Below are 13,378 nucleotides of genomic sequence, written 5' to 3'. Positions count from 1 at the left end.
AATAAAGTTGACCTTGACCTTGACCTTGATATGCACAGAAAGCATGACACAGTATGAAGTATTGAGCAACAGGAACTTTTGAGCATCCATATCACTTCTGTTAGGCAGAGTTAGTAGCTGATGTAATGCCAGTTCACTCTGTTTACATAGAAATTGGCATGCCTAATACTGTTAATGTCTGGCCTCAAGAGTGTAGTTTGTGTCAGGACTATTGTTTCTGAAAATGCATTTACAGCAAGGATACTGAATTTGCCTAGGGGGCCACTTTTTTCAAAATTACAGGAGGGCCAGGGGCCAGCTAATAAACACTGGCAAATGGTGAATTGCCTGCTTTCAACCTTTTGACATTAGCTTCCCTCCCTCATCTTTGCCAAGAGGGGAATTCAGTTGCAGTAGCCCCGCACAGGTGTACACAGAAGGGGCATTACTAGGATTTTAGATCATAAGGGGCTTAGCCCAGACCTCTGTCAGGGGGGTCCAAGGGGTCCTCCCTGACACTCCATTTGCTTTTTTACGCACTCTGCCACCTTATGTTAAGTGTGAAATCAATCAATCAATCAATCAAACTTTATTTGGAAAGCACTTTTCATACATCGTGATGTAACACAAAGTGCGTCACATCTTCAGAACAAACAAAAAAGCATTAAGCATTGGAACTCATTAAAAATAGGAACTCAGGGAACTTAGGAAACGCCATCATAATTTAAAAATCTGCGATGAGGAAACACCAGAGGTAAAATTAAGAGTTAAAAATACCAAATAAATAAATAAATAAATAAAAATTGAGAAGAGAAACAAAATAAAATAAAGAGCTAAAAAAAAAGTTAAATATTCAGAATATATAAAAAGGAAAGAGTACTACAGAATAAAGTGAGTAAAACCGGAGATATTAGGAGTAAAAGAGTAAAAGTAATTAAGTAAAACAGACATAAAAGGTGGGTTACTAAGAAGAAACAATAAAATAGAACAAGCAGGAGAGTAGTAGGACAGGCTAAGATATAAAATAAAAGGCAGATTAATAAATAAGTAAATTCAATTGAAAGCCAAATTAAAAAGGTAGGTTTTAAGTTTGCCTTTAAAAATATCAACACTCTCTGCTGCCCTCAGGTCTTCAGGAAGGCTGTTACAGAGACAAGGACCATAATAATAAAAAGATGACTGGGTTTTTGTCCGGACTTTGGGAATAATTAAAAGGCCACTACCAGATGACCTGAGGGTTCTAGAGGGTTCATAGGATAAAAGCAAATCTGATAAATAGGAAGGACTAAGTCCATTAAGAGCTTTGTAAACCAATAAAAGGATCTTAAAATCAACTGTAAAACAAACTGGTAGCCCGTGCAGAGACTTTAAAATGGTTATAATGTGTACTCTCTTTCTGGTCTTCGTCAGCACACATACGGCTGAGTTCTGAATTAATTGTAACTGAGATATATTCTTTTTTGGGAGATCAGAGAGCAGCATTGCAGTAGTCCATTCTGCAGGTAATAAAAGCATAAATTAACATCTCTGTACTGGCTTGAGAGAGAAACGGTCGACATCTGGCAATATTTTTTAAATGATAAAATGCAGTCTTGGTGAAATTTCTAAGGTGGGGTTCAAAACTTAGATTTGAGTCACCTGTTGACAAGGGCTCAGTGCCAGTGCATGCAATCTCTCATTGAGTTTCTCTCTCTGGGCTTCAGTACCAATGACCAAAATTTTAGATTTGTCCTAGTTGAGCTCTAGAAAATCTTAGCCATCCATGATTTAATACCTAAGATATAGGAGGTAGGTGGAACTCTGTGATACATTATTGCACAAAAAAGAAGAAAATGTTATATACAATGATGTCAGAAATTACTACAACTCAAGTCATTATTATGAAATATTATGATATTCTTTTAACTACTTATGCCAAATGACTCATAATAATGGGTAGAGTTTTAATAATGAATTCAAGTATTTTAAAATGAATGGGTTTTCTTAATAAACTGCATTGCATGTATTCATGTGATTATTTATTTAAAAAATTGTATTTACATAATTTTGAGCACTGTGGGTCTCCTGTCATATACAGTACATTTCAGATACCAGGTTTTACTCTGTCCTATCAGTGCTAGGTAAAATTTCTCAGAATGGGATCCCACATAGTCCCATAAGCAGATAGAAGGAAACTGTTAAGGTGCGGACACACCAAACTGACATCAAAGAACCAGCAGTGACTAAAGCCAACTGTTGCGTCGTCTATGTCGCCTCACGTCGTCCTGTGTCAGTTGCATTTGAACACACTATACGAACTACATCCGACGGCCAAGTAGCACGTACGTTCTGCGCCTGCGTGAGAGAGAGCGGAGTGAGAGAGTGGTACATCCTGTCAGCCGAGGGGTTTCCTATCTGTGCAGCCAAGCACTGCAGCACCTCCATGGACTATTACATCAAGATGGTCTCGGTGTTTCCTCCGCAGGCTCCACTTCACCCAGCTTCACTCAGCTGCCCGACAAACCCGCTGCTTCTTCCCACTTTAACCTGAATATCAAACCAGGGCTCGGTTCACCGGTTGGATCCAAATGGAGAGCCAGGGCTAGCTCAGAGGCTAGCGGAGGCTAACTGGCTGTGCTTCCCTCCGGTCATGCTGCGGCTAACGCTCCGCTAGCCGCTCCTAGCTAGCTCCGGTTTGTTATTCAGGTTAAAGTGGGAAGAAGCAGCGGGTCTGTGGGCAGCTGAGTGAAGTGGAGCCTGAGGAGGAAGCACAAGTTAGCCCTGGTTTCACTACAGGCAGATTCCGCTACAGGGGTGAGGAAATAAAACCTGAACAGCCAATCAGAGTGATCTCTCTTACCGACAAGCTCAGCCGCTGATTCAACGTGCTCAATCGGCCGAAAAGCTGCCAACGCCGATGCCTAAGTGCCGACGGTGCGGGACACACCGCAAAAACTAGGGCGACAGACGCTCACTGACAGCCCGACTTTGGTCGACGGCCGACAGTCGCCTTGGTTGGTCAGGGCTTTTATGACCAATTTGGAGCTGCTTTAATGCTTCTCAGTATAAATATCCATATGCCCAGATTTACATGATGACAACTAGTCCGCTCTCTAATTGTTGGGTCATGACGATTTTGGGACCTAAAACCAGGCTCATTTTTATTAAAAGGCTAAAAACCAAATTCCATACAGCTGCTTAGTATCTGTGTCACTGTGACTGCAAGGAGAGCCAGTACAGTAGGGTGGTCTGTGACTTACCCCTCTAATGACTTCACCAATCATGCCGTTCCAGTTTCCGCTGGAGTCCATGGTTCCGTATTTGCTGTCCTTCACAAGGTGCAGTTTGTACTTAAAGACCAGCTTCCTGGAGAGCTCAGTGATCAGATCGATGCAGTAGCCCTCTAGCTCAGAGCCTCTGCTCATGGTGTACGGATCTTCCTGAGGAAAAGAACAAACAATCTAATGAGGAGTGATTGCTGTGGGGGAAGTGAGCTTAAGCAGAAGTGAACACCATAATATGAAAGTGATACCATACTTTAAAGAAATACATATATAGGCTACACACATATATATATATATATATATATATATATATATATATATATATATATATATATATATATATGTATGTATATATAGGTGATTCTTCAATTCAGGGCACTTTCAATCTGGAAATCCATCGGTTGAAAAAAAAAAAAAAAAATCTTTTTTTTTTCATCCTTTTTCTACAGTGTAAATTGCAGAATCTGTCTTGAGAGATTAGGGCACTTTTGACTCTTAGAATTTTGAAAAATTAATATTTTTTAAACTCTTTTTTCTATTTCAAAAGGTTTATTAATTAGTCTGGAACAAGGATCTTAACATAGCTTTGATCATACTTCATGACAACATTTTTCAAAGTTGTCACAGCAAATGTCATTACCATCACAAAAACAAAACACTGATTTTAATACAAAGTTATATGACAAGCAAAGTTTTCACAATCATTCCAGTGTTCTCTCTATTTTTTAATATATTGCCTTGTCTCAACAATGAAATATTGTGTACTAATCAAAATATTTGAATTGCAATGTATATCTTTTTAGAAAATGCAAATTTAGACTTTTCAACATTACCACAATGATTGAGGTAAGACCCAAGATAACATAAAACAACATTTTCTATCAAAAATTGTGATGGTAATGACAATGTGTTCTGGTAATGACAACAAGTTTTGGTAATGACATAAAAATTAACACTGGTGTTTTTTGTTTTTGTTTTTTATGACAAACAAAAGAAATCACTTGGTAAACTACCACAGCATTTCTTATGTAAGTATCTTCTTTTGGCCAGCTGGCTCGTTTGAGACATAAAAAAGGTTCAAACATAAAAAGAATATATATATATATGTAGGTGTGTATATATATGTGTGTGTATACATATGTATATATATATATATATATACACACACACACACATGGGAAATGGCAGGATGTGAAAAACTGTTTTACAGGATGTGCAGTGTTGAACTGATGTGGATAAGTATTTAAAGGACAATTCCATTTTTTTCCACAGTAAAAATGTTCTTATAAAGTAATTTTTGTCTGTAATAAAAATCTGCAAAGTACTATTTTCTTGAAACAAGTGATACAATCTCCAAGCGTGGTAAAATTATTTCTACTTGTTCCTTATGAAGATCATCTTGTTTTAGGAATTTTGCAAGTTTCATTTTTCTTGTTTTGGGATCCAGAATGTTATCTCTGGAATGATTTCAAATCAGGTTGATTTCTATTGAAAACAACTTTAATCTCATTGGACTGAAAAACTGTGTCCCTTTTTTGTAAGTAAAGGAGGTTTTAAGACTCAGTTAAAATATGCTGGATTTTTTTTTTTTTTTTTTTTGTTTTTTTTTTTTTTTTTTTTTGCAGTGTACAACTTGGGTCTTGTTTTCCTACTTTTGTCCATCATTCCTATCAGTTAATATAACATTGTAATAACCAAATTATTGTTGCGACCTGGGAACATGGGGACTTTGCTCCAACAAAAAGTTTGCAGCTTTTCTAATGCAGGATGAGGCTGTTTATCAGATAGGGAAGGCTTTGTGAATAGAGTTGGAATAAGGTCTTCACTGTGCCCTCAGCGTGTGTGATTTTTTTTTAAAAGTTTATATCTTGGAAAATAATCTAAACTACTTTGAAAAGTAAGAATGTTGTTTATTTTTCAGTACAGAAATGAATGAAATGCCTACATATAGGTCTAGTGTATAATTTTTTGAAAAAAGGAAAAGTTTTCAAGAAGGCCTCATGACCCCCCTATTAAGCTCTGGAGACCCCTAGTTGGAGTCAGGAACCCAGGCTGGGAAAAAGTGATCTAAACCACTTTATTTGGAGGTAGAACTGAAACTGAGCTCATGATATACTTACAAGAAGCTGTGATGGAATGGTGCTGTTTGTCCTCTAAACTCTGTACTTGTACCAGGAGTATTATAAAAAATATCCACTGGAGGGCAGATCAGGGCACAATATAAACATGGAAGGACCTGACCTGAAACCTGTACTACAAAACAGAACTTGGACCTAGCAAGGTAACTTCAGGGTTAAATAAGGGATTTCAGTACTACCAAGCTGGTCTCTTTTTACCGAGATAAATCACTGTGGTAACTATGCTGAACCTGCTCCAGAGCAGGTCAGCTGATAGGAGTATTGGATCACAGCCTGTTAACATCTCGACCACTGACCAATCAGATCACTGAAGAAAAATTTATCCATGGGCAAAAGTCCAGAGTCTCAGGTAAAAAAATGTAATCTATATATTGTTATGGGTAAGTAGAAGAATTTCATTGTTCCAGGGCTCTGTTTTCACTGGTTTTAAAACTTTTAACGAACACAGAGACCATTTACAACACTAAACACATAATTTCAGCAGGATTTTAACATAAACAAAGTTTATTTTAGTCCACAGTGAAAGTGTTGCTATTTTACACTCTGATTTCATCACTGCAGCTCAGAATACCATGAGACACCTGTGTAATGAGAACTGGGGAAAAAGATAATATTTTATTAGTAAAATAAATAATCCACAGACGGGTAACTGGCTCCCATTATTACAAATGCAACATTTGGGTCAGATAGACCTCATCAGTCATTAACTAGGCTACTTTTCCACCCTTTACTTCAGTAGCAGAAACAGTCTGGCATTACTTTAATGTTTTTCTGTGATATATTCTAAATAGAAAAAAAATACTCTATACTAATGTCACATGTAGCCTAGTGATACCTACACGTAGTTTAAGTCTTGGCCAACAATGAATTTTTGGCCAGTATTTTTCAATGTTTCTACATTTTCTATTATATAATTATTATATTATAATATTACATAACCACGCCACTGACATTTTACTCTCATACATTCCCAGACACTTTCAGTACAGTCTCATCTCATAATATACAAAGTAGCCTCCTTCATTCATGGTTCTAATGATGTCACGTCTTGTAATTAACAACCCCATCTCTTCCACATGAACATGCTCGTGGCTGGATAAGAGCTGACTGAACTAGTTAATAACCAACTTTATAGTACAAGCGTTCCAGACGGCCAATGTTAGGGTTAGTCAAGCCCGATAACAAAGATATCTTAGGTAAGTTGAACTGGCTTCGTAGTACAGGTCTCAGGTTAAGGCAGAGTAAGTATCCACCTCTTTAGTCTCTCTGCAAAACTTTCCATTGCTGTAGTTTGTTCAGAATCTGCTGCTGCCTGACCTCACGTCCCGATGTACTAATATCCTTACGTACTTCATTGTATCTTGCAAGTGTGTAACATTAATTTCTGATGCGCGCAACCAACATTCTGAGAAATGGTAAATGGACTGCATTTATATAGCATTTTCAGGTCTTAACAACCACTCAAAGTGATTAACAACACAGACACCATTCACCCAGGGCAGGTGGATGGGTCAAATAAACAAGACTTTCACCCAGGACACTGCAGATTGTGTTCTTTGTAAAATCACAAGTCAGTGTTTTGACCACCAAAATCTAATCAGTTCATTGGTAAATCAAGTGAACGTTTGTGCCAAATTTGAAGGAATTCCCTCAAGCTGTTCTTGTGATATAGGGTCCTTTGACCATCAAAATGTAATCAGTTCATCGTTGCATCCAAGTGGATCTTTGTGCCAGATTTGAAGAAATTCCCACAAGGCTTTTTGAGATATTGCGAGAATGGGATGGACAGACGGACAGACGGACAGACGGACAGAAGGACAGAAGGACAGAGGAACAGCCAAAAAACATCAAGCCTCCAGCCATGGCTATTGCTGACATTGCACTCTCATAGCATATAGCACTTTTAACTAGTAGTCTACCACAACAGAATGGATTTTGTGTGTTGATCATATAATCGTAAAATGTCTAGAACATCTACAACCCAAATTTGTAAGACATTTTCTGTAAGACTGTTCTGTCTTTAAAGTAATATTGTAAGTTGTTGCATTTTCTATGTTTTATGTCTAAATAAACATTTTTCAAGACAGCTCAAGTCTAAGTGAAGTCAGTAGTCACTGGCATTAAAGTCCAAGTCAAGTTGCAAATGGATCTTTGGATTTTGTTGAGTTGAGTGTAACAATTTGCTAAAGGGTGGCCTAAGGATGTGACAAAGCATTGATATTTGACAATCTGAGAACAGGTTGCTCATACACTGGTGGCTGAGGCTACTCTGTAAGGTGTCACCTGTTCATCAGATAAACATTCACACGCAACCTGTCTAATAGAGTGCCCCAGGAATGAGTCCTAAAATCCGGAAATTAGTTAGCATTATACCCCTCCCGCTCCCCTTGTTTTGAAGTCAGTGGGTTTTTTGAATGGGTTTTTAGTCAGATGTCTGAAATAAGGTCTGTGGTTAACACAAGCTGAAGAGACTTTTACATTTTGTTCTACGACATAAAATACATAAGTAAATACCCCACTGTGCTTTGAAGCTTCTATGTGTCTTTAAGCCAAGTGGCTAAATGAGACTACTAAGGCCCTGTTTAGACGACAACGGTTTCTCTAAAAATGGAAAAGTCTGTCCTTTGCATTTTAAAAAACTTCTGCGTTTATATGACGACATTATTGAAACGATCCCCGTTCACACGAAGCCGCAAAATCTACTGGAAACGCTGTAGTATGCATGCCAGGCCAGTGGGTGGCAGTGTAAATTTGCAAAGCAACACCACGGCATGACGCCATGTGCCTGCGCTGAAGCGCCTTCCTCTACAACACGGTGATTACAAACCAAAACAAAGAAGACACAATGGCGAAAGCATGCACAGATAACTTTGTCTGGATGGACGACGAGGTGGAGTTGCTACAGTAACAGATCTACACTTCACTTCAAATCAACAGGGTGGGCAGCACAAACAGAGCTCGGCATTGTTGTGACGGTCGGCATGCCTAGTGACTGGAACCGTAATGTGCATGTGCGAAAAGTCTCCGTTTTCAGAGAAACTGCATATTGCAAGTTTACATGACAACGGAGACGCTGCCGTTTACAAAAAGTTGCACACTGGAACCCGTTTTCAAGCACCCAAAATGCTGCTGTCGTGTAAACGATCGGCCAAAACGCAACTAAAGTTTACCGTTTTCAGTTGAAATCGTTGTCGTATAAACGGGGCCTAATTGTCATCATGCCGCACGCAGCTTCACATCCTTGTTACAGTGGTGACATTAAGTCATGCGACTGTAGAGTAGTTTGTTTATAGTCTAACATTAGCTGTTTACTTCTGGCAATTGCATTTAGGCTTCAAAAATCATAAAAGTGGTGTTCATTTGTGGAGATTACCTTGCTGAGCAAAAAATGTAAGTATCATAAATATTTGTTTACCACATTTTTCAACAATAATCCAAAATCCAATAGAAAAATCCCATTGGGTTTTTACCAAGGGAGGCAGTGTGATGCCAACTTTCACGTCAGCCTACAGAAAAAATGACACCATAGAGCACTCTACTGTCTGCTTATGTTTTTTGACTTTTTGTATCTTTGGTTATGTCACTGCTTGGTCATTACAATTTTATTATAACTGATAGAAATGATGGCCACCCGTTTTGTAATGAACCAGAACTACCCTTGCACAGAGTGTTGCTGGAGCTAAGTTTATCTGCTTCACAGCTGCACAGGGTCACTACCACCTTGGTGCTCTAGTGTAGAGGCACAGAGAAAGAATACCTTTATAGTGGTGATGGATAACTCCTTGGCATCTAGAATGGAAAAAAAGAAGCAGCACAATAAATGTTGGATTCCTGTAATGAAGCAAGTCAGTGTGATCAAGCATGAGTAGCAGCACAAACATGAGAGGATTTAGTCTAAGCCAGTTCTCTGGCTGATTAAGGGCTTGGTTTCATGTCTACAAGCTTATGTTCAGCGCGCCTTCTGAAAGCCTAATGAGGCATATTGTTGCTTTGAGTCCCCTTCATGTGTTTTTCTCTCAGCCACAGCAGTAAATAAGCCAAACAGCCACTGGAGGACAATGACCGTCTTGTTGGAGGTTGTTTTTCAGGAGACGCGGAGAAAAGGGCTCCATACTGAGGGGACAGTTGCAAGGAACAACAAGGGGGGTAACTAAGTCTCTTAGGGGGGGATCAAAGTCGGGACCCATCCTCAAGGACGTGTTTCACCATTGTTCTTCTAACCCCCCTCCCTGTCCCCAGTGTAATCCAAGCAGGGGATAAATCCCCCCACCCCATCCCCTGACATTACCCATGACACTCAGAGTTGTTTTCTTTTTGCTGTAACTGTGACCAATGGCATTCGCAGCGTGTCCAGCAGGCCCTAACATGCCCTGCCAGGGTCAGTCAGAGAAGGAAGGGGGAGTGGATTAAGCGGAGGTGCCAGGGGTGCAAGTTCCTCATAATTGCATGCGATAACAAAAGCAGGCCTGGTTGGGTCATAGTAAGCCCATGACACCCCATCAGCCTCCTCTAGTGAAGATGGCAGGACCTAGGATATGCGGAGATGCCTGTCAGTTCACCGGCTGCCTGCAGAGTCTTCACTCCACACGGTTAATTGATTTATCACAGTGCTTTCTGCTCCACAGCAAGGCGGTAGCCCCTCCACTGGTGAGAAATGGGATGTCCCCTCTGTGCTTTGATAGGACTCCAGCAGTCCAGCAGGGTCAGCAGGCAGAGAGTCAAATTGTGAGGGATGATTTAGGAGCATGACCCAGTCTCAAAGGTCAGCCAGAGCCTGCTGGCACAGAGCTGGCCATTAACTCTGCAGACAGTTCGCAGACGCAGGGCTGCTGTGGAGTTGGAGATTATCTCATTGGCTGAGTAAAACCTAAAATGGATGGAACCATAAAGCACCTTGCAGCACAAAGCAGCTTTCTAGAATTTAAGATGACTAACTGGCAAAATTGTATAACAGACACAGAATTTGGACAAATTATAAATCAGAACTGAACTATAGAGCATAATGTGCAGGCTTTAGTTGCTCCATTTTTTTTTTTTTTTCCTATGATAGCAAAGGCATGACCCGCCCTTACCCTAACCCTTACCAGTCTCATTTCTCATGCATAAACCAATCCAACCAACCAAGGCAATGAGTCATCATGCCTTCGCCATCCTAGGAAAAACTTTGGATTCCTTGCCACAACTTCTGGTCATTGATGGAAATTTCATGTTTCTATGGTATACCATCTCAGAAATTTTGCAAAAACATTTCTGAAGAAGATTTAGGGGCCGCACAAATGCGCCCTCTAATCCATTGTTTTTAATGTAGATGCACGGCAGGCGCACTCAAACTCCAGAGTGACGCTGTCGTGACCAGAAGGCGTTCCCAAGCTCCTGTTTTTTAGGGTGTGACGGCTGCGCCCTGAGATAAACTGAGTTCAACATTTGGAACACAGCAGCTCACACTACATGTCATGTGATGGGGACCAGCCAATCACAGCCGACAGATATCTTTTCCTTCTTCAGTAAATATCAGTCTGTGGTAAATATGGAAAAGAAGTCATTTTAGTGCAGGGCTACCAGAGCTTTGCATCTCTCTCATGGACAATATTTTAGGCCTGCACACTTAAAAACACACCTGGAAGATGATCAGCTCTGCACTCAGGATTCATGTAAGAAAGCTGGTGCTTGTTATGGTTGCTTAGCAACTTAAGACGCAACCTGCACAGAATGGGCACAAGGGTCGCACACAGTGCCCAACCTTGCATTTTCCAGGCGGTTAAACACATGGCATGTGTACCTGCAAAACACTCTGTGTGATCAACACTGTGTGTGATTAAAGATAACTAAAACAATTTCTGACTCTAAATTGAAAATTGTTTGTCCAGTCATTACAAAACTGACAAGATATGTTTCACAACAATGTTGAACCACATGTGTAAAATCATTTTGAAATTGCTCAGTGGTGAGTGACAGCACGCCAATGGTACGTCAACAGCCAACATTTAATCAGCTAAAAGCTGAGAATAATTTTGATTTCTATAGGTTTATATTGCTACTCTTCAGTTTACTGCACTGCACACCAACCAGATCTGTTGGGAGTAGCAGCTCCGGTCATTAGATGATTACCACTGTAACGTCATCTCAACCCAGCAGCGTTGCTGTGGAAACACTGTGCCCACCCTCCGGTTTTCCCACAGGTTGCCCCTGAGACAAAGTGGCTCAAGTTTGAACCACAGTCCTCCATTACCTGTTAGCTGTGTTAGCACTGTTAGCAGTAACAGCATGGCTAGGGGTGCTATCATAGTTAACAATGCCAAGGGGCTTTGTGGCTCAAAATAAAGCTGCTAAGTCGATAGAGTGACTTGGAGGGAGACTGGATGGTGGCCAGTAGCCACAGCAGTGTAAACTGGGACAGCATTATAAGCAGTACTCACAACTGAGCAGCACTGCTAGCTAGCTTTCACCTGACCTAACTGGTGCACAATGCAGAGCAGCCAAGACTAACATAGCTAACCAGTAGAGACTGGAGGATGGGCAGTGGGCACTTTGTTTCAGCATGTTAAAGGTGCTAGCCTGCAACTAAAAAGAACAGCAACACATAACAAAACATTAAAATACCACCACTTCCAAAAAGCTCACACTGAGTTAATGGAGGGCCAGACCAAAAGGAAAGGCTTCTTGTATTTCATGTAATTTTGTGTTTTCTCCTAAAATTTAACCCGTTAGTTACTGGTCATTGGGTGTTAGGCTAAACGATAAAGTAACCTAATTAATTAACTAGTTAATTAGTTATAATAATAATAATAATAATAATAATAATAACTTAGACTTATATAGCGCCTTTCAACAAACAACAAAACAACAAAAACAACAAAAACAACAAAAATAACAATCTAGCAACCAAAAGCCAAAGTGAACAGGTGTCTTTTCAGTGAAGATTTAAAAATGTCCAGTGTTGGTGCCTGGTGAATCTCCATGGGGAGAGAGTTCCAGAGGGTTGGGGCTGCCACACTGAAGGCTCTATCCCCAAATGTTCGTCTACTGGTGTGAGGGACGTTGAGGAGACCTAAGTCAGCAGACCGCAGGTTCCGTGAGGGGGTGTAATCAGTGAGGAGGTCCAATAGGTACCGTGGGGCAAAGTCATGGCGAGCTTTATAGGCAAGGAGGAGGAATTTGTAGGTGATGCGGAACTTGACCGGAAGCCAGTGTAGATTAATTAACCTAAGTGACATCCCTTACCTTGCCTTTTTGAATGTTTTGAAAAACACGTTTTTGACAACTCTCTCTAATTGGTAGGTCCTACCACATTTACTGTCATTATGGGAACATGCTTCTCAAAAGTTATCAAAAGCTTGTTGATATCTTATCGAATTTTGAGGATATTGACCACTTATCTGAGAAAAGGGGTGCGGCTTAGCTCATTGATAGACCAAACTCCACAACCAGTCATTGCATAACTTGCAGGATATGTCCACATACGTAGTAGAAATATACCCTGAAAGTTTCATTCAAATCGACCACTAGGCTACAAATGCTAAAAAATGGGCATGGCATAACTCAAATCAGACTATGAATCAGAAATTGTTTGTCTAATTATAACATAATGCCTAGGATATGTTTCATAACAATACTGAACAACGTCCATAAAATTATTTTAAAATTGGTCCATGCTGTCCTGAACCCTGGTATTGCTGCTTGCGGCTATTTTTCATTTTCTTTTTTTTTTCTTTCTACTCTTGGGCTTCGCCAATGCCAAAGTACAAAAAAGTGCCTTAAAAATGACAAGCGTTTAACTTCAGGTTTGGTATACCCAGCCAGACAGCTCCCTTCCTCTTAAAACTATACTTTCACCAATACAGTCCAACCCCATTGCCAGGCAACATTGATACTGGACAATTCTCCAAAACCCTGCATAAGCTCATTGCACATAACTTGTTTTTTTAAAATTCTTCCCTTTCCAATATCTGTACATAGCATCTACATTATGGCTATGGTGTGCAATGCTGGCAGACACAA

The 13,378-nt window shown here is 40.1% G+C and overlaps 1 protein-coding gene across 2 annotated transcripts in view; it reads right to left on the bottom strand.

Annotated features, from left to right (window-relative positions):
• LOC126402555 (probable glutamate receptor) overlaps positions 1–13,378 on the bottom strand; it is a 31,103-nt gene that overhangs the window by 16,794 nt on the left and 931 nt on the right. For both annotated transcript variants that reach the window (XM_050064671.1, XM_050064670.1), the window contains exons 3-4: positions 9,138–9,169; positions 3,219–3,398 (exon numbers count right to left, since the gene is read on the bottom strand). In XM_050064671.1, the coding sequence (XP_049920628.1) occupies positions 3,219–3,398; positions 9,138–9,169 (212 nt within the window). The remainder of the gene's footprint in view (positions 1–3,218; positions 3,399–9,137; positions 9,170–13,378) is intronic.

The sequence above is a fragment of the Epinephelus moara genome, chromosome 16, assembly GCF_006386435.1.
Source record: "Epinephelus moara isolate mb chromosome 16, YSFRI_EMoa_1.0, whole genome shotgun sequence".
In the NCBI taxonomy this organism is placed as follows: domain Eukaryota; kingdom Metazoa; phylum Chordata; class Actinopteri; order Perciformes; family Serranidae; genus Epinephelus; species Epinephelus moara.
The sequence above is the reverse complement of the archived record's forward strand: the minus strand, read 5'-3'. Positions and strand labels throughout refer to the sequence as shown.